This window comes from Petaurus breviceps, unplaced genomic scaffold, assembly GCF_028583685.1.
Source record: "Petaurus breviceps papuanus isolate PSGF00001 unplaced genomic scaffold, PetGlider_PUasm1.0 175, whole genome shotgun sequence".
Classification (NCBI taxonomy): domain Eukaryota; kingdom Metazoa; phylum Chordata; class Mammalia; order Diprotodontia; family Petauridae; genus Petaurus; species Petaurus breviceps.
In genome coordinates, this window is record NW_027185764.1 from 8,189,809 (window position 1) to 8,211,091 (window position 21,283).

Below are 21,283 nucleotides of genomic sequence, written 5' to 3' on the forward strand. Positions count from 1 at the left end.
TCCTTCCTTCCTTCCTTCCTTCCTTCCCTCCTTCCTTCCTTCCTTCCTTCCTTCCTTCCTCCCTCCCTCCCTCCCTCTCTCCCTCCCTCCTTTCTATTTTATAGGCAGTTCAGTAAACACAGGGCTAGATGTGCTGCTGCTTAGCAGACACTGTTGGCAGACACTGGGCTTTCCTCTTACCTTGGCTTCCAGTTTCATTATTGTGCGCTTTCCACCTTTGAGAGCCAGCTGTTCGGCCTCTTCCATCTTAGCTTGCAGGTCCTTAATAGTGAGCTCGTGGTTCTTTTTGATTTTCTCCAGGTGCATACAGTGATCCTGTTCTTGACGGAGCTCTTCCGCCATGCGAGCAGCCTTGGGAGGAGAAAGGAACATAGCAATAAGGCGAAGCAAGACAATCTGTTCCGGACCTCAGAGGCCGAAAAATGGGGAGCTCATTGGCTTTGAGGAGCTAAGTGGTCAACTGGTCAGTCCTCAGCTGGAGTGCCATTTCCAATTGTATAGGATGGCTCAAGAGAGCATTTCCATAGGGTACCCAAGGAGTGCCAAGGATGCTATTGTATGAATGGTTCGGTAGAAGCAGAGATTGGCCATTATGGGGGGGCAGTGAGTACAGAAGGAGCATGTTATTTAGTGTTGGATGAGAAGTATTGGGGAAGAGGACGAGAAGCTGTAGGAAACAGGGAGATTCTGATGTCCACTTTGTATTAGTCTTGGGAACCCTCTCTTATGCAATTACCATGATGTACACATGGTGTTACTTGGCAATTCAGGGAAGGGGGAAAGGACTTACATCAGTCATAGCTTTCTTGGCTCTTTCATCAGCTGTACGGAATTCACTGATGAGCTCCTCATGTTCATTGGAGATGCGCTGGACATCTGATTCCAGTTTACGCTTGACCACCAGCAGACTTTGGTTCTAAAGGAGAAGAAACAATATTGACCTAGAGGCCTGGAGGACCCTTTTATCTTTCACTCTCGGGGATGGGGGAGGAGATAAACATGGCTTAATATAGATAGAATGCTGTTTTGGAAAGCTTAGAATCTTCTCCAGTGTTGTCCAATGGGCAGCCCATTATGTGATACTTACTATGTGCCAGGCACTGTGCTCAGAAAACACAGTCCCTGCTCTCAAGGAGCTCACATTCCAATGGAGGAGAGAACATGTAAATAGGTCTGTACAAATAAAATATATGCAGAATAAATGGGAGGTCATATCCAAGGGCATCTAGGTGGTGCAATGGATAGGGCAGTGGATCTGGAATCAGGAAGACTCTTCCTGAGTTCAAAAGTGGACTCAGACACTACCTGTGTGACCCTGGGCAATTCACTTTACCCTGTTTACCTATGTTTCCTTATCTCTAAAATAAACTGGAGAAGGAAATGACAAACTGTTCCAGGATTTTTGTCAAGAAAATAGAGTCTCAAAGAATCAGAAACAGTTGAAAACACTGAACAACAATCTCAGAGGAAAAAGCTGGGAGGGCCTGAAAATGACCTCCAGCAGAAAATGGGATTTGAGTTGAGTGTTGAAGGAAGTCAGAGAATCCAGAAGACGGAGAGGAGAGAACAGAGCACCCCACACTTGGTGAAAGATATTCCAATGGCACTGAGCTGGAAAATCGAGTGTCCCATGTGAGGGACGAGGTCAGCATGACTAGACTGTAGATTACACAGAGGGCAGTAAAATGCAAGAAAATCGGAGAGGTAGGGAAGGTTGTTTTTTGGAGACTGAGTGAGGCAACAAGAGGGAGTTAAATGAGTATTGAATTTGGACTTGAGTTCAAATCCCAACTTTACGACCATGAGCAAGGTTCTGAACATCTCTTGGCCTCAGTTTCCTCATGTGTAAAATCAAAGGGCTTGGTCTAGAAGTCCCTTCCAGTTCTAAGTTTATAATCCTATGTGAGGGGAAGGTTTGGGTTTTTTTTTTTAACTTTCTTTTTAACTCCCAGGTTTTTTATTTTTTAATTAATTAAAAAAAATTTTTTTTTAGCTTTTTGGAGGGTAATTGGGGTTAAGTGACTTGCCCAAGGTTAGTTTTTGTGTTAAGTGTCTGAGGCCGGATTTGAACTCAGGTCCTCCTGATTTCAGGGCTGGTGCTCTATTCACTGCGCCACCTACTCGCCCCTCCCAGGTTTTTTAGAGCATCATCTGAACTAAGAGGAGTCTAAGCAAGACACAGGACTATTTAGTAAATACCTGGGCTTTGAGTGAGAGCCCTTGGATTTGGAAGGTTCCCTGGTCACACCTGTGTAAGCTGGGCCAGCCAGAGGCAGATGTGCATGCTCACCTGAATGTTGACTTCATTGTGTCTCTCAGTGATCTCGACCACCTCCTGCTCCAGCAGTTTTCGAGATCTCTCGCTGCCCTCCAGGCTGGACCGAACTTCTTCTAATTCTGTCTGCAAGAGGCTCAGGCGGCGTTCCTGGAGGTTATACTGTTCCCGGAGCTCCTCGTGCTGCCGAGCATCCTCATCCATTTGGATCTGGAGATCCTGCAAGAAGAAAGGGGGCGTGAAACTGGACTGTGCTCTGCCCACCCTGTCCTCTCCCACCTCTGCACCTTTGCTCAGGCTGTTCTCCGGCCTGGAATCAGTCAGGTAATCCATTGAGCAATTTATTTAATGCCGACTATGCGCCAGCCACTGTACAACTGTTGAGACTGAGTGAAGGCCAGGTATAAAATGGAGTTGGTTTGGTATGGGAATCAAGAGAACCAGTAAGATGCCGTCTCATGAACACCGACTCCATTGTGTGCTGCCATATGTATCCGTCTTGTTTTTCTGCCAATCACCCATGGGAAACTCGATGATATAAGCCGTCTATTGTTTCATAAATGCAGGTAGATGCAACTGATCAGCATCTCTCAGTTATGGGAAATGAAAGACCACAAAACCCCCTTGTCCTCTTCCCAACTCAACTAAAACTCACTCCTCCATCTACCCCACCCCCAACTTGGGAAACCCCTAATATTTCCTCCAATTAGAAATTAGATTACCTAATTTTGTATCCTGGTTATTTATTTATTTATTCATTCATTCATTCATTTGCTTTTTGTAGGGCAGGGCAATTGGGGTTAATTGACTGGCCCAAGGTCACTCGGATAGTAAGTGTTAAGTGCCTGAGGTAGGATTTGAACTCAGGTCCTCCTGACTCCAGGGCCGGTGCTCTATTTACTGTACCACCTAGCCACTAGTTATTTTCTTGTAATTAATTGGTCCTATTTGTTTGTTTTTAATACATAAAAACAGTTTCATGCTGTATTCAGAGTCTTCGGACTGACTGGGTAGTCCATTGACCCATTTATTATGCCTGTTTTGCTAATTGTATAGCTCAGATTGTTTCCTCAGTTATTATCCATTACAGTAGGCACTGCGGGGCAGTGTGGGATAGCGGGAAGGACACTGGTTTGGGAGTCAAAGGACTTGAGTTTACATCTTGCCCCTTCATCTTTTAGGACCTTAGTTTCCTCATCTGTAAAATGAACAAAGTTGGAACGGATGACCTCTGAGGTCCCTCTAGCTCATCCCTCTTTGCCTGCTGAATTACTTTCTATCCTGTAAAGGCCAATGCCAATGCTTCTCCTCCAGGAGGTCTTCCTTGATTTCTCAGGATGGCTACAACCACTCTCCATATCCCTCACACAGTTCCTTGTGTTTGAGACTCCCTAACCATAGAAAATTGTGTGTTAGAGTTACCTGTGTTGGTGTCTTCTCTCCTAGCAAAAACCTCATGCACAGGCTCGTGCTTTATGAACTTTGGGGGGGAATGGGGAAGGGAAGAGGTGGGGTGGGGTACAGTTCATTAAACAGATGGACAAAGAAATCAGTAAGGCCAAGGTCCTAGCAGGCTGGACCTGGTTGAGTCAACATTCTTTAGATTTCTAATGCTTGCTCAGGCAACCAATCGCCTGAAGACTTGGGCAAAGTCAAGACATCCCTCAGCCCTAGACAGCCCTTGGTATTCCTTGCCCTCCAGCTCCTCCTCCTCTCCACAGTACCTTGATTTGTTGCTGTAGCCTTTTCAGTGTCTTGACAAGCTCGCTGTTGTTTTTGTTGGCATGATCCAGTTGGATTTCCATTTCATTCAGATCTGTCTCCATCTTCTTCTTGAGTCGGAGAGCCTCGGCCCGTCCCTTGGCCTCAGCTTCCAGGCTGGCTTGCAGGGACTCAATGGCCCGTTGGTGGTTCTTCCTGCCCATTTAAATAAGAACAGCTAGTCCAGCTCTAGGCTGCAGGCCTATGTAAGCTAAGCCTCTCTAGAAAAGGAGGCCTCTCATATACCTTGCTGATTAATTGGGGGAGGAAAGAATGAAAGAAAGCAAAGCCTCCAGCTGGTTAGCTTAGCTCTGTAACATAGCAGGACAACGAACTGCACCTTGGTTTTGTGATAGATTCCTTGGGTTGTCTCTGATTCTAGTTGTCATAAAGGGTTTCTTTAAATTCTCAGAATAAAATAATTTTTTAATTCATTTTAATTAAAAATTAAATTGTGTCACACAATATACTGTGTAATTGACCCTCCTATGGACCTGAGTGGATGTCTAGGGTATAACCCTCTGCTCTGGCTCCAGAACCATCTCTCCCAATGGCTAAACAGAGAGCACTTTGAGATAGGGTAAGGAGTGACTTTGGTTTGTTGGGGTGGGGTAAAAAGGCCAGGAATCCCTGGCCAAGCAGCTCCTCTGGCTGCTAGTCAAGCATGTAAGACAGTGTTCCAGTGTGGACAACTTGGAAAACAGTATTCTTCTCCAAAATCACAACATCTATTTTCTGTAAACTAAAAAAAAGTACTAGGAACATGTCCAGAAATTTCTGAAAGCAGGGAAACTATTTCTTGGGTCACTGTATTAAAGTGAACTGTGCCTGAATCGAAAGCTGCATTTTATTTAGTGCTTTCCCACGGGGAAAGGAAAGGAGGTTTTTCCCAAGGGAACTGCTTTGAAGAACCTGTCTTACATCCTATGCATCCCCCTTACCTTGTAGCTTCAAATTCTTCTTCCTTCTCATGGATTCTCCTATCAATGTCAGCCTTGACTTGAGCCAACTCCAGCTGAATGCGTATCACTTTACTTTCTTCCACCTGCCAGAAAATACACAGTATTGTCATGGACCAGGGGGTTAGTCTCTGACCAGCCAGTTGCTGGGACTCCATGCAGAAAGAAAAGAAGGCTCCATCATCTGAAAAGAGCTGCCTGAGTGATTACCTCCAGGGAAGACTCAGCTTCCTCCAGGGCCACCTGTAACTCTTCCTTCTCAATCTCTAACTTCTTCTTCAGCTTCTGAAGCTCATGGACACTCCGTCCTCCCTCACCCAACTGGTCGATTAATTCTTTGATCTCCTCTGAAAAGGAATATTATCATTGTTGAGATTGTCAGTGGTTGGTACAGCCTTGACCTTCAAAGAACTCATTTTGCTCAATACACAGGATGTGATCTTTTCCATGGATCTATGGTCCTACTGCAGGGAGGACAAGCTCTGGCAGGGACATCAGAGGCTATCAAGTCCAACCTGAGACCCAGGGACGTTAACTGCCTGTAGTCATACAGGTAGTAAGTGGCAGAAATGGGATTTGAATTCTTGTCCCCTGATGCCAGAGCTTGACTATACAAGATAGAAAGGCTTTCTACAGGGCTTAGCAACAGATTATTTAAGGATCTTAGCTCTAGAGTTGTTTGTCCACAGTCACAGACAGTAGTAAGAAGCAGAACTGGGATTTGAACTTAAGGTTTTCTGACCCCAGAATTTCTGGTGTTTCCACTGTACCATGGTTACTCCAAAGATGGAAAGGCTGCCTATCAGGGGCTAGCAACAAACTGTCATAAGCTTATCAGAGATGGGGGGGGGGGGGAGTTTGGCTGTCATCTAGTCCAGTGTCGTCATTTTACCAAGGACCAGGTTAGACCAGATCAGAGAAGTTTATCATCAGAAGACTCACAGAGACCCTCTACTAAGGAAGAGAGGGGTCATTTCTGTGTCAAATGAAAAGAGCCTCACAATGGCACAATCATAGATTCCTGAGGCATCAAAGTAGGCTACCTATTATCATTATTATTAGAAAGGATAACTGTGCTGGAGTTCATCATCAAACAGAGATAATAAGGGTGCTACTCTGATCTTCCTTTGCTGGAAAGCCCCATTATATGTGATTCTGTGGGAATCAATAGAAATTGATAGCTTTGAAGCATACTTCAGAAGACATCCATTATACGACTCTATTTAACGCAATAGATCAAATGTCATTACGACAAACTTTAAGGAAATGTTCACAGGTTACAATAGAATTCTGCTATGGCCTACTACTCTTGCTTTTAATGCCTTATTTATTTATTTTGAACTTAAGTAAATTTATAGGGGACAAAACCAACAAACATTAAACTATCAACTTTTGATGTTTCTCCTATTATTCTGGAATCTTTGCAGATCTATGTGTATATGATCTATGTGCATATGTTGTTATACAGGTACAATGAGAAAATGGAAGGAACATTTTTCATTGGTCTTAGAATAGAAGACTTGAGCTCAGTGTCTCTGATACTTCCTGAATCCCTTCTCTTAAGAAATATTCACCAGGGCAAAATTCCAATGAAATGGGAAAACTTAGATATTTCCTTAAAGCTTTGATCCACTATATTAAAGTTCAGTCCTTCAGTCATGTCTGACTCTTTGTTTTTTTTTTAAAGCAATCAGGGTTAAGTAACTTGCTAAAGGTTACACGGCCAGGTGTTTCTGGGTGGGTGCTAAGAGTCTGAGCCCCGGGATTCGATCTCCAGGTCTTCTAAACACTGGAGCTGGTGCTCTTACTCGCTGTGCTACCTGGCCGCCCCTATGTCTGACTCTTTGTAATCCCACTTGGGGTTTTCCTGACAAAGACACCAGAGTGGTTTGCCATTTCCTTCTCTAGCTAATTTTATAGATTTATAGATGAGGCAAACAGGGTTAAGTCACAGAGCTAGTAAGTGTCTGAGGCCAAATTTGAACTCACGAAAATGAGTCTTCCTGACTCTGGGCCCAATGTTCTTACCACTGAGCAATCCAGCTGCCCCATTACATTAAAAATGGTAGTATTCTGTAATAGAGTGCTAGACAGAGGAGACCTGAAGTTCACCTCCCACCTCAGAAACTTACTAGCTATGTCATGTGAAATAATTATATAAAGTAACAACCTCTCTGACCCTCAATATTTTCATCTTCAAAGTAGGGACAATGATATCTATATTATTCTGCATAATATATAAATCTGTTCTAGTATAGCATATGGGAAAGAGAGCCTCAAAGCCAGGGGGAGCTAGGTTCATTTCCTGATCCTGACACCTACTGGCTGTGTGACCCTGGGCAAGTCCCATAACTTCTCAGGACTCTAGATAATTCTGTAGGACTTCTAAGTTGTAGGTACAGATGCTGACCTGCATTGGTAGAGGGAACTTCCTCACCTCGGAATTTCATTTAACTAATTAAATCATAGGTCTAGTCCTACCCTTTTATAAATCTGTGTTATTCTAGCTGCTTTGCAGGTTATTGTGAGGATCAAACAAGTTAATGTAAGTAGGATATTATGATGTCTGCCTTCTGTTTTCGAGGAGGACCATGGCATCAGGGAGGTGATGCCATGACATTCAAGGGACTTGGATTTGAGTGAGGGAGGGTTATGCCAAGTAGCCAGCCTTGCTTTCTCCTCTAGAGCCATCTGGGTCCAGTGACCAGATATTCATCAGGACAACTGGAGATGACCCAGGATGCCCCTTAAAGTGCCATATGAATGCCAATTATGTTACAGTTTACCCCAAAACCCCCTTTCCCCCCCTTCAAATAGAGACCCAAAAGAAGGTACTGAAACCTAATTACAGAGTGTGAAGTAAGCTGGTGGCGTTAAACCTGAAAAAAACCTGAGGCTCCCTAGGAGACGGGGCTTGTCCCAGAGCCTTCAGCATCCAGCCAGCCCATGGAGCCTCACACCCCTCACGCTATGTGCCTTCCTGGCAGTCCCTCCTAGGCTGCATCAGGCCTTGCCTTGTAGAGTCTTGTTCTCTTTCTTCACAGATTCCAGGTGCTCTATGGACTCTTCATAGGCTGTCTTGATCTTGAAGCTCTCAGTCATGTACATGCGACACTCCTTCTGGGAGCTGTCCACCTCAACCTGCAGCTCTTCACATTTCTGCTGCCATTCAGCCAGCATCTTATCAAAGATTCTTTGCTTCTTGTCCAGGGCAGCGGCAGCAGCATTGGCCTAGAGAAATGAAGCTTGTATTGTACTCTGTCTGGTCTGTCTTTTGTTTTGCTTATATGATGACCGTATGGGGACCTATAGCCAAGGAGGGATGTGCTAGAGCCAGGTCATACTGGTTAGTGAGAGCCTATTGCTAAATTTTCTTTGTCAGCATTTACATCTTAGAAATCAACAAACCCTATAAATCAGGGCTTGATCTACTCTTTTATTGATTTATAGACTAAAGAAAGTAACAAGGAAAATGTTAATAATGCAGATTAAATTTAGGAGTTGGTTGTTAAATGTTTACCAGCACATCACTGCCCATAGCATAAGAAACTAACCATATCTCTCATGACAATAGTAATTTCTGTAATAAGAAAACAATATATTCTTCCCTAAGACAAAACAACCCAATTTCTCAACTCTTACTTGTGATAATATACACTACTAATAAATTCCTTGAGACTGGATATGATTCATTCTTTGTCTTTGCACCCCTCGTACCTAGCACAGTGCATGCATGGTACATAGTAGGCACTTATTAAGTGTTTATTGATTGATCTGTTGATAGATATGCACCATTATGTAATACACAGAAGAGCCAGGTAATTCTTTTGCTGTCAGACAAAGCCAGTCATTTCTAGAATTCTTTTAAATTTCCTTTTAATTCTTCACATAATCCCTAAGATTAAGGATGTTAATTTCTGGTTTATCATAGATGGATTAACTTCAGCTAAATTCTGTTCAACTGCCCTTCCATAAAGATGAAGTCACCTTTGCTTGGGGATTCTGGAACATCTAATCTCAAGCATCTTACTTGTTTTTCACTAGCCACCTACATGGCTATGATTATGAAATTCTTTCCTTATTGGATAGGTGCTGGCTGGAAACCAGTCTGCCTTTACATATATCATGAAGCAATAGCCTTCCATTAACCTAAATAAGATCTGTGGGCCCTGCTTAGATATCGAATTACATACTATGGAAAGCTGGCAGATTGTTCTGAAGTAGAGAAGCACGAACGTGTAACGATATGAATAACTGAGAATATCTGAGCATGAGGATAGCTTTTGGTATCAGAGGATGGGAAATAATGGGGACCCCTAAAACATTTCCTCCCAATCTGACACTGTGAAATGTTGCCTTTATCATAAGTATTGGTTTCACGTTTCATAGATAAGGCATGCACAGGAATGAGAAAATGTGGATGGGTTGCAATATACACTGAGGGAGGAGTGCCTACATTCATGAGCTCACAGACCCAAGTATTGCTTGTACTCCCTTACCCTGAAGCATATGAAAGAATGGCTTATCCAATTTTGAGAACACAACAAATGAAAAAGCCCAAGGAATTTCCTGATGGGATCATTGGGGGAATTGGGATCAAGGTTTCATTGTCCAAAACCTTTAATCCACCCAGTTAGAACCTGTTTCTTCCCAGTAACCCAACTCCTCCCAGCATCTGCCACGATGATGCCATGTGCTCGTTGCCCAGGCAGAAGCTCAGCCGAGCCTCCTACCTTCTCCAGGTCAATAGTGAGATCTTCTATTTCTGCTTGGAGCCTCTGTTTGTTTTTCTCCAGGGAGGCAGCCCGGGCTTGGGCAGCTTCTGCGGCCTCCTCTGCTTCCTGCAGCCTGGCTGCCAGTTTCCTCCTGTGGGTACAAAGTCCAGGAGAGGTGGTTAGGAATATAAAAGGAGTCATTCTTGCACAAAGGGCTCCATTCTTGTACATCATCTTGGCCTTCATTTGGAAAGAGATCATTAATCAGACAGGTCAACTACATCATTGAACAGCCTAAAATTTGGTTTTCACCTCTTTTCTCTCCCTTTACCTCCTCTCATAGTGGATAGAGTGTTAGACTTTGGATGAGGAAGATCATAGTTCAAATCCTGCCTCAGATACTAACTAACTATGTGACTTTGGGCACACAGTAAAATGTACACACTATAAAATGAGAGTGTTAGGCTAGATGGTCCCTCAGGTCACTTCTAGTTTCAAAATTATGATCCAGCGGGGCGGGTAAAGATGGCGGAGAGTAGCAACTGGGCTAACGCGGGCAAGGGAGCGGTGTCAGCGGAGGTGGTGCCTTCGGCAGGAACAGAGGGGCCTGGCATCCAAAGCAGCTGAACCGGAAATGGAGTTGAATGAGCACAGCCTAGTGATAGATACGCTGAGAGAAGTGGACCCAACCCGGAAGTGCTATCAAATGGTTGGGGGAGTTCTGGTGGAGCGAACTGTCAAAGAGGTGCTATCTGCCTTGGAGGGTGACAAAGAGCAGATTCAAAAGATCATTGAGACACTGACCCAGCAGCTTCAAGCAAAGGGAAGGGAGTTGAATGACTTCAGGGAGAAACATAATACTTGGCTAATGGGTGAGGATGAGAAGCCAGCAGCCAAGGACACTGGGGAGGGGTCGGGGGCCAAGGCCAGCTCTGCTGGTGTGCTGGTCTCCTAAGAATCAAGATCTCTGTCACATTTTTTCTCCCATGCCTCTTACACACACCCTTTGTTATTATTTTTCTTTGTTGCTGCTCTTGTAATATTTTTGTTAAATAAATGGTTTGGTCTCAGTGCCCCCCCCAAAAAAAATTATGATCCAGCCCCACCTTCTAGGGACAACTCAAGACCTCCTACCTCTCTGAAGTCCTGTGGGACCACTCACCTCCCTGTTCCCCCTACTCTTTTTCTCCTCTGAAATCATGAGGCCTGCTTGTTTTTACCACTCATCTGGCATGGAATTATACAGAATTTTTACAGAGAAGAATAGAGAATTAATGACAGAGAAGCACTGCCTTTTCTTGTTCTTTATCTGTATATCTGTGTCTCCAGCTAGACGATAAGCTTCTCGAGGGCAAGGACCATGTATTGTCCTTCTTCTGTATTCCTTGTAGTGCCTAGTTCAGTATGAGACAGGGATGGATGCAATAAGTGCTGAGTAAATCTGGTTGAATTTAATTGAAAAGTGTCCCAAGAGAAGGAAGAAGAGGAGAAAGGAGACAGAGGAAGAAGAAGAGGAGGAGGAAAGGGAAGGAGGAAGGAGGAGGAGGGGGAGAAGAAGAAGGAGGAGGGAGAAGAAGAATTACTAGCATGTATATAGCATTTAAGGTTTGCAAAGCACTTTACAAATTACCAAATTTAATCCTCAAAATAACTTTGTGAGGTGGGTGCTATTATTACCTCCATTTTACAGTTAAGGAAACTGAAGCAGACAGAGTTGGCATGATTTGCCCAGGGCCACCTAGTAAATGTCAGAGGCAAGATTTGAACTCACATCTTCTGACTCCAAGTCCAGCACTCTGTCCACTGCACCACCTACCTAGATGTTGCCAAAAAAGGGCTGGGAGGAAGGGATGGGTATTCAGATTAGGGGTTAGTTTCTGCTTCCTCCTGGGAACAGAAAAGATCCTGCAGATTTTTATATTAGTATGGACCCCCCAACATACTATGTCATTATCTCAGGTTTCTTAGAATGGAAGAAGTTCCTTGGCATTCTAAGCAGATCATCTGTGGTCATAGAGAATCACAGTTTCAAACTTCTGGATCAAGCCAGCCTTTCTTTCTCTGGTGAAGCTCAGAACCAATTCAGTTTTATTTAGCCAATATTTATTAAGCACATAGTGTATGCAGATCGCTGTGCTCAGCACTGAGCAAAGTATAGTTTAATTAAGTCATAATTTGTCTTCAGGAAGCTTTAATGCAAGGCTTCTTAAACCTGGGGTCAGAGATCTTAGTTTGTCTTGAAATAATATATTTTGATAGTTGTATTTTTTTCTAAAAGTTTATTTATTTATTTAGTTTTCAACATTCACTTCCGTAAGTTTTAAATTTTCTTCCCTTCCCTCCCCAAGATGGCCCTGAGACATTAAGTGACTTGCCCAGGGCTGCACAGCCAGTCTGTCAGGGGCAGGGCTTGAGCTGAGGTCTTTCTGACCCCAGGCCAGCCTCTCTCTCCACTAAGCAACGTTACTCCTAGTGGAGGGAAGGAAAGGGGTCTTCCCAAGTACATTCCAAAGTCTCTGCTGGCTGACCCCTCCTAGAGATTTAGGCCAAAGACTTTTTTTTTTTTTTTAAAGCAATCGGGGTTAAGTAACTTGCGCCAGGTGTTTCTGGGTGGATGCTAAGTGTCTGAGCCCGGATTCGATCTCCGGGTTGTTCTGACACTGGAGACGGAGCTCTTCCTCGCTCGCTATGCTACCTGGCCGCCCCTGGCCAAAGACTTTCTACCCTGGAACTGACTCTATTGGCTGGTCACTCTCCTTAACTTTAGCTGGTGACTTTCTGTTCCTTTGTTTCTGCCTCGGACCTTAGCAGCAAGCCTGCTAAAATGCTGATGCGGGTCAGGGCTCCTCTCCTGCCCTGCTCCGCCCCAGGCCCCGCACTCACTTGGTCTCTTCCAGCTCCTCCGTTTTCTGAATGGCGTCGGTTTCATACTTGGTTCTCCATGTGGTCACTTCTGTGTTGAGTTTGGACACCAGGCGCTGCAGCTCCGATTTGCCCCCTTGCTCCTCCTCCAGCTGCTCCTTAATCAAATCCAGGTCATGCTTGGTATTGGCCAGACTCACAACAGCAGCGCTCCGGGACTGTGGATATCAGTGGATTGGAGAATGTGCTTACCGACTGGGGTTAATCTCTTTCTGGGCCCTATCAGAACACTTAACTTTTTCTTTTAATTGTAAATATTTCAGCATGGCCACTGTGGACAGTTCAGCTACCTTCAAGTCTGCCTCCCCACCTCCACACACACACACACACACACACACACACACACCCCTCCCTTTAACTATTTTCTTTTTTGGAGGGAGAAAGACAAGGCAATTGGGGTTAAGTGACTTGCCCAAGGTCACACAGCTAACGTGTTAAGTGTGTGAGACCAGATTTGAACTCATGTCCTCCCGACTCCAGGGTCGGTGCTCTATTATTCACTGTGCCACCTAGCCCTCTTTAAGTATTTGAGGGGCTGTCTTGGGGGGGGGTGGTTTACTTGTCCTTTTTGGCCCGAGGCCAGAAGGAGGAGCAAAGGTAGACAAGAGGCAAATTTAAGCACAGCATCAGGAAATCCTCCTCCCAAAGTGGAAGAAGGTGGTGGGTTCCTCTCCAGGGAGAATCTGGACAAGCACTTGTTTGTTGGATGTGCCATAGTAAGGATTCCTGTGCATTGCTCTAGACTGCCACTGAGGGCCCTTGTAGCTCGCAGATTCTGTGTGTCTAGGATTCTGCTTCTCAAACCTTTGACTCTTCTTCCATCTGCCTCTTGTAGTCTTCCACCTGGGAGGACAGCGAAGTCTTAATCCTAAAGATTTGATTTAGCCGACTCTGGGACTCCTCATGCTCCCGGCTTAGCTCACTGTTTTCAGCTAGAGAAGAGGAGAAAAGAAGATGAAAAGATGTCCAGAAGAAAAAGAGTCTCTCTACCAAATTTCCAAGTTTCCCAAACTGACATAAAGGAATAGTAGTAGACTGGGAGGGGGATTTGTTTTGGTTTTTGGTCTGGGCTTGTGATTTCATTGGTGTGGGGGAAATCTGGGCATGGAAGCCCCCTCCGCTACTGCAGAGAAGTCGACCTCTAAATATACTCATCTCTAATTATGGTAGTAAAGAGGTGACTGGGTCACTAAGAGGTTAAGTGACTTTCCCAGGGTCTCGTGACCAGTATGTGTCATAGACAGGATTTAAACCCATGTCTTCCTGACTCCAAGGCTGACCCTCTGTCTGGTAAGAAATACTGTGAATGAATAAGCAAAAAAAGCATTTATTAAAATCCTTGCTATGTGCAAGACGCTATGATGTTGTAAATATTTACCAATAAATCGCTACAGACTTCTCTAATTGAATTGAAATATGGAAAACATTGAGCAACCAGCAACTAAAATTAAACTCTAGCTGAAAGATGATTCTGTGCCAAAACAATTCCCTGGGAAGAAAGCGTAGGTATAATCACCACCTAGGCAATCCATCCTGTCCTCAGGGGTACATAGTAAGGGCAGACTGAGGGGAAGGATGAAATGGAAGGGGCCATTCTACACAATATTCTCGCAGTCCCAGATGTTAAACTTGTTCCACTGGGGAGGTGACAGCTAGAGTTTTAAAGGGTCAGAGAATGAAGCTGTAGAAACCAGGGAAAACCTCAACCCATCCCAACATCTAAGACAGCATCACCCTGCGTCATTCCTTGGATGGATCCTAGGGAAATGGCTTTACCTTGGAGCCGGGTCCTGATAGCATTAAGCTCTGCTTGGTTTCTCTCCAGTTCAGCCACTTTGGCATTGGCCTCAGATAAACTGTCTTCCAACTTTCGGACATGAGCCTCAGCATTCACCTGAAGACAAAGACAGCACTTGAGAGTTAGAAAGAGAGCCCAGTACAAAAAGACGAGCTCTTGGGGTGGCTAGGTGGCACAGTAAATAGAGTACCGGCCCTGGAGTCAGGAGGACATGAATTCAAATCCAGCCTCAGACACTTAACACTTACTAGTTGTGTGACGTTGGGCAAGTCACTTAACCCCAATTGCCCTGCCCTCTCCAGTACAAAAAGAAAAAAAATAGATGAGCTCTTCTGACTTTTTGTGATAAGGGAAACAGCATAGGTTTGGTATCTTTTCTTTGCAATAGATGAAATTATGTCTTTCAGGAGTCATGTGGGGGAAACTAAGGATAGAGAAGACAGGTAAGAAACCTGTAGGCTCAAGGTCACACATGGCCCTCTAGGTCCTCAAGTACAGCCCTTTGACTGAATCCAAACTTCACAGAACAAATCCCCTCAATGAAAGGATTTGTTCTATAAAATTCAGACGTAGTCAAGTCACACTCACGGACCTAGAAGGCCATATGTGGCATCAAGGGCACAGGTTTCCCACCCATGGTTAGATTAAATAAATAAATGTAAATTTAAAATATATAATATATTCAATCTTAAATATATGTAAATAATATAAATAAAATAAGAATAAACATGAATCTGCATGTATAATCAAGCTTGAATATATATTCTGATTGTATATTTAAATTTTGTTCTTATTTATATTCTACCTATATATTTTCAAGCTTGAATATGTTTTAAAATTCTTGTTTGTTTATTTATTTGTGCCTAAACTTTTCTCTTCCATATATATGTATCAATCTAGGAGTCCCTTCCAAAATAAAGTCAAGCCCTAATAAATTATTTTTATTCTTATTCATTTATATAGTATATATAATTTATTTGTTTATTCAGAAGGTATTGCTTCTAATGCTCTCTCCATTATATATGTATATATTTATAAATGTACACTCATATACATTCATGCATACACAAATGCATTTATATATAGCCAGAGAGTCCCTTTATAATAAATAAATTCAAGCCTTAATATGCATTTTTATTTTCTTTCTTATTCATTTATATATCATATATAATTTGTTTAGCCAAAAGTTATTCCCTCAGATGTTCTCTATATAATATATACATATGCACACATGTATAGTTTATAAGTGTACATGTGTGTACACATTTGCATATATACACACATTTATATGTAGCCAGAAGAAGTCCTAATTAGAGGGGTGTCTAGGTGGTGCAGTGAATAGAGCACCAACCCTGAAGTCAGGAGGACCTGAGTTCAAATCCAGCCTCAGACACTTAACAAAAAAACTGTGACTTTGGGCAAGTCACTTAACCCCAATCACCCTCCAAAAAAAGAAAAAAAGAAGTCCTAATTAGCAAATTCACTCTTCTTCTGTGCTCTAGCCCAAGTAGGCTCATAGATAAATCTGCTTGCTTAAATTACTCCCTCCTTGAGTCCTCTCCTTGGCTGGTTGGAAACCTGAGCTACCTGATGGTTTCCTATGAGCTATCCCTATTTGTCTATGTAGACTCCTATGTATGTGAAATCTTATGGAACTGTGCCATTTGACCCACAACTTCTGAGGCCTGGGAAGACCTTCTCTCCAATGAGAAAGGGCCCTGGGGCACCTGCCTGCTTCCTCTGGAGCCAACCCATGCTCTCAGTCCAGGGCTTAGGGGATGAGGAGGATGCCCAGTCCTCCCTCACCTTGGATTTCTGGACAGCCTCCATGCTGGCACTGAGGTCATCGATCTCTGCTTTCATGACCTGTTTGTCCTTCTCCAGCTTGGCCTTCACCCTCTGCAGGTTCTCCACGTGCTCCGTGAGTTCAGCCATGGAATCCGTGTGCTTCTTACGCAGGGTGGATGCAGTGGCCTCACTCTGTAAGGCTGCCTCTTCCAGCTCCCTGCGAAGCTTCAGCAATTCTGCCTCCCTCTTGCGGTTCTGCTCTATCTGGAAGATTCAGAAGTGAAGGGAAAGTCAAATTTATTGAAACCTGGGAGCTTCAAACTTACACTATTTCCTCTCCCCACCCCCACCCCCCCACCACACCTGGAGTATTGTGTTCAGTGATGGGTGCCTGTAATGGTAATAGAAATTTGAAGATCTTCCTTGCCCCTTAATAAACCTAAATTGAACTTGAGGACCTTACCTTATTTGAAAACATACTCTACCCCCTAATAGGCTGCATGTGCTTACCTGGAGCCTGTGGTGGGAGGCTTGTTTTTCAGGAAGGTACAGCCTTTGTTACTTTGTAGTCAAGTGGGTCATGAGGGTTGTGATCTTCTCTGACCCTGGTGAAGGCTATATATACTTCTGAGGTGAGGTTTTGCTTTGGGGCTCACTTTGGGAAGAGTTGTGTGATTTAACCAGATGAGGCTCTGGGCAGCTGTTGAGCCCCCCAGCTTTGAAAACCCAGATGCTGGTGTTTCTCTCTCTGGTGACTAGTTATGGATGTAATGGTCAGATAGCTAGAAGCCCTGTCTGCTGAATTGTGTTATTTTCTCTTGTAACTTCTGTTTGTATTCTCTGAAGTTCAGGGTGCTGACTTTTCCCCCTGAACCATATAAGTGATATATGCTTGATTGATTAAAGTAAGATTGTTAACCCTTTTTGAGTTGCTTTCCTTTAGAAAAGCAGACCAAAGAACCTGTGCTAGCAGCCATCCTGGGTATGCTGGGGTGCTTGCTGCTACAGTGCCATAAGCTGGCATAAGTATCCAGAGAAGGGCACACACCAGAATGGGGAAAGGCCTCGAGTCCATATTATATGAATGAAAGAAATGGGCATCTTTAGCTCGGAGATACAGGATGGGATGGTAGCCATCTTCAAGCTGGGGAAGGGATTAGGTGATTTCTGTTTAACCCCCCAGGCATAAACAGGAGCAGTAGATAAGAGTTGTCAAGAAAACCATTTAGGCTTGATGGAAAAAGAAATTTCCTCACAGTTAGGGTTCTCCATAAGTAGAATGGGCTACCTCAGGAGGTTGGGACTTCCCTTAGTGAGCTCTTCAAGCAGAAACTGAGTGACCATTTGTTGGGGATATTGTAATGTGTGCACATGTGTATATTTTGCAGGGAGGTGGAAGGTATTTGGTTTTTTGTTTATTTTTTTAAAGCAGTTGGGGTTAAGTAACTTGCCCAAGGTTACATGGCCAGTTATTTTGTGTGGGTGTTAAGTATCTGAGGCCGGAACCGATCCTGAGTCCTCCTGACTCTGGGGCCGGCGCTCTTACTCACTGTGCCACCTGGCCACCCCAGAAGGTATTTGTTGAATGAGATGGACACTGGAGAGTCTCACTTAACTCTAAAAATTGTATGATTTTAATTTGGCTGATGGTTGTACTAGCAATGTGTGACTTAGAGCCATTCAACATACATTCATTCATTTATCAAATGCTGAGCATGCATGTGCAAGGCACCATACGAAGCTTACACCATTGAAAATATGAATATATCTAGATGCGCTAGCCTATAGAATACAATGACTTCAACCTTGGAGAATGCTTCTCTATAAGGAGCTCAGAGTTCCTGACCCAGTTCATTCTCCCATTACTCTCCAACTGAAGGGATAGAGGCAAATATCATTGACATTGTATATTGGGGAAACTGAGGCACAAAGCTGTTAAGGAAAAGTCAGTACTGGAGCGGGGCCTGGACCCATATCTGTTGAGCTGAAGTCTTTCACTGTTGGGCTTAAGCAAACTACAGTATCAATTCATCCAAGAGGTTAAGGGAGAATGTCCACTACTCAGAACTCAGGAGGTGACCTTGGTCCAGCCAGTGTTCTTTCCTTTACGATCTTAGTAGTTACAGAACTTGTGATGAAGCACTCAGACACTGTGTACTTAAAATGCCAAGTACTAATATGAGTTGTATTTTTTTAATGGAAAAATTGTATTTTGAATCTAACAATGATGCTGTTTGCCCATTGGGTCAGTAAGTCTTCCATCAGAAGAGAAAACAGTGATCTGCTTCCTCTTTCCTAGGTCCCTGTTTTGTGAGTCAGCTGGTCAAGGTTAATGGTATATGTATTGTGTGAGTATAGACACATAAGAGCTGACTAGCTCACATGGAGATCAGACCCATAACCTTGGCCTCATTAGAACTATGCCCCAATGAAATGAGTTATAGACAAATGTAGACATGGTTGGCTTCATACCCTATTCTCATCAATTGACTTCAACCCAAGAATCTTCCCAGGAAGATAGAAAAGAAATTTTTAAAAGACTTGTCCTTGACTTCTCTTCAATACATCAACACTTTACATCGTGAACTCCAGGGTATGTGAGGAAAGCCTTATGTCCTCTATCCGTAGGTTACCTGAGCAGAGGTGGCTCCTCCAGCTTCTTCCAGCCTGTCACTGAGGTCTTCAAGGTCCCGGGACAGGTCACTACGTTGTTTTTCCACCTATAGAAGCATTTGGGGAAAGAGCCTTAGTGATAGGATTTCTCTGTGAAAATCTCTAGTCAAGGTTTCTCTTTGGGTCATCAGATGCTAGAGAGCAAGGACAGTTCTACATACTGTCATGGCTATTTGGGACATTCAATGAATGGGAATTCATCAGTCCCTTCTACTAGACTGGATGTGAATAAGCCTTAGTTCCATAGTAAATTCAGGGATGCATTTAACTTGGGAATATATCCAAGGTCCTTAGGTTTTGGGGACTCAATGAGTAAGTGGACTCTTTCAATCACTTCTAATTCCAATAGTGTTTTGTTTTGCCGATCACTTTTCCTTTTCTTCCTTCCCCGTCTAGGCTGGCTGTACTGGATACAGCCCTAGCAAGGCCCTCCTCCATCTCTTGCCTGGACCTAAGCCGCAGTTTGACTTGCATTAGTTGGATTTTAGGCTTTCTTAGCACCTTTACCAAAGAATAAGAACTTTTTTTCCAAGTTATTCTAAATTTTAATTTATTTATTTTTAGTTTTCAACATTTACCTCCATAAGTTTTAATTTTTTCCCCCTTCCTTCTCCCAGAATGAGAACGTTTTGCTATTTACCTTTGCTCTCATAGCCCTCTCCGCTTCTAATTCTTCTTCCAGTTCCTCTATCCGGGCCTGGCAGATACACAAACAAGAGTTTACTCTCTCCCATGAAGTTAAACTATATCAGCCCCAACCGTTACCCATACAGTACGGGAACACAGTGCATACGCCATTAACTTAACCAAGAAGGTAAAAGACGAATGTCGGCAGGGAGTTAAGAGACATGCTAGCTGTCCAAAAATAGGATGTTTCCTTTACATTAGAAGTATCAAATTAAAAAAAAAAGTATCAAATTTGCCACAAGCAGCCTACAGGGATCTATTTCTATCTGAGTTTAACAACACAGCTCTGAGATGTCAGGTGGCACAGTGGATTGAATGCTAAATCAGAAGTCAGGAAGACTCATCTTTCTGAGTTCAAATCTGGCCTCAGACACTTAGCTGTGTGACCCTGGGCAAGTCATTTAACCCTGTTTGCCTCAGTTTCCTCATCTGTAAAACTAGTTAGAGAAGGAATTGCAAACTATTCTAGTATCTTTGACAAGAAAACCCTAAATGAGGTCACAGAAAGTTGAACATGACTGAAAAATGACTGAACAACAACAACATTTGCTTTCCCATCTCAGTGTCTTTGCGTTGACTATGTCCCATCCCTGGAATGATGTCCTTTCTCACCTTCCACTCTTGAATCCCTTCAAGGTTCAACTCAAGCACCACCTTCACCAAGAAGTCTTTCCCGATCACCTCTAGACCTTTGTGTTTATTATATATTTTTTAATATTTAAATAATTTAAAACATTTAATAAATTTAAATTTAATCATTAAATTAAAATAAATTACATAAAATTTATTTTTTATATTTATTATATATTTACTCTTTACCTATATTACATTACATTATGCTATATTGTGTGTTCTTGTGTATGCTGTTTTCTCTCAGTAAAATATAGACAATTCTTACTTTATGCAAATTCTCAGTATGCAAATTAGACTTTATGTAAAGAATTCTGAAAGAAATCTGCCTTCAAACTTATCTTAATTTTGCTGTATAGTGCTGTGCTTTCCCTCTCTACTCCTGGCCCTCTGCTTGGCTCTCTCTCCACAACCTCCCCATGCCCCCCCAAAACCTAAACCCTCCAAACGAAGGACTACAGAGAGACTGCTGTCACAGATCAGGGCTTGGCTTGAGATCTCCTGTGGGGAGAGAAAAGACTTTTGCCCCACTCATCCCACCTCCCCTCCTGTCCTGCCTCACATGTCTCTTCCATTCCTCTGCACTGCGGTACCATATCACCCATCATTTCCTCCCTATGAATGTGTCCAGCCCCAATATGTCTGCCCTGCCCTTCTTCCTCTCAGTTCCTGCTCTCTCCTTCCTTCTCAGTTCTCTGTCCCTACTCGTCTTTTAACTCTGTACTGGGTCCCCTCCCTCCACAGGCATTCAGGGTCTCCTGCCTGCCTCCCTCTATCTCTCCCTTCCCCACATCCCCAGGAAATTCGGATTAGGCAGGAATGGTTTTACATAGAGGCCTGCAGAATTGTCCACTTAAGTAAAGGGAGAACTGTCTGTAAAATACTTGAAGGCAGGTAGTGTTTAATTTTGTCTTTGTATTCCTAGGAAATGGCACAGTGTCCGGTATAAACACTTAATAAGTGCTTGTTGAATTGAATTTTTACAAGAATGAAAGATGAACATGGAAGGAGGAAGGAAGGAAGGAAGAAAGGAAGGAAGGAAGGAAGGAAGGAAGGAAGGAAGGAAGGAAGGAAG

At 43.4% G+C, this 21,283-nt stretch overlaps 2 protein-coding genes and 2 long non-coding RNA genes across 4 annotated transcripts in view; 2 read left to right on the forward strand and 2 right to left on the reverse strand.

The window, feature by feature from the left end:
* The window catches only part of LOC138158633 (uncharacterized), a 12,384-nt gene extending 9,926 nt beyond the window's left edge, over nucleotides 1-2,458 (forward strand). Inside the window, exons 2-3 of the long non-coding RNA XR_011167685.1 lie at nucleotides 301-463; nucleotides 2,320-2,458. This is a non-coding gene — a long non-coding RNA (uncharacterized lncRNA). The remainder of the gene's footprint in view (nucleotides 1-300; nucleotides 464-2,319) is intronic.
* ARPC1A (actin related protein 2/3 complex subunit 1A) overlaps nucleotides 1-21,283 on the reverse strand; it is a 341,638-nt gene that overhangs the window by 62,320 nt on the left and 258,035 nt on the right. The gene's annotated exons all lie outside the window — the stretch shown is intronic.
* MYH16 (myosin heavy chain 16) overlaps nucleotides 1-21,283 on the reverse strand; it is an 82,203-nt gene that overhangs the window by 7,972 nt on the left and 52,948 nt on the right. The window contains exons 27-40 of the mRNA XM_069084738.1: nucleotides 19,532-19,588; nucleotides 18,852-18,938; nucleotides 16,237-16,482; nucleotides 14,409-14,526; nucleotides 13,437-13,564; nucleotides 12,594-12,790; nucleotides 9,729-9,861; nucleotides 8,010-8,226; nucleotides 5,206-5,342; nucleotides 4,978-5,081; nucleotides 4,000-4,192; nucleotides 2,291-2,494; nucleotides 791-916; nucleotides 181-351 (exon numbers count right to left, since the gene is read on the reverse strand). Of these exons, the coding sequence (XP_068940839.1) occupies nucleotides 181-351; nucleotides 791-916; nucleotides 2,291-2,494; nucleotides 4,000-4,192; nucleotides 4,978-5,081; nucleotides 5,206-5,342; nucleotides 8,010-8,226; nucleotides 9,729-9,861; nucleotides 12,594-12,790; nucleotides 13,437-13,564; nucleotides 14,409-14,526; nucleotides 16,237-16,482; nucleotides 18,852-18,938; nucleotides 19,532-19,588 (2,118 nt within the window). The remainder of the gene's footprint in view (nucleotides 1-180; nucleotides 352-790; nucleotides 917-2,290; nucleotides 2,495-3,999; nucleotides 4,193-4,977; nucleotides 5,082-5,205; nucleotides 5,343-8,009; nucleotides 8,227-9,728; nucleotides 9,862-12,593; nucleotides 12,791-13,436; nucleotides 13,565-14,408; nucleotides 14,527-16,236; nucleotides 16,483-18,851; nucleotides 18,939-19,531; nucleotides 19,589-21,283) is intronic.
* LOC138158634 (uncharacterized) overlaps nucleotides 2,475-21,283 on the forward strand; it is a 34,212-nt gene continuing 15,403 nt past the window's right edge. The window contains exon 1 of the long non-coding RNA XR_011167686.1: nucleotides 2,475-2,599. This is a non-coding gene — a long non-coding RNA (uncharacterized lncRNA). The remainder of the gene's footprint in view (nucleotides 2,600-21,283) is intronic.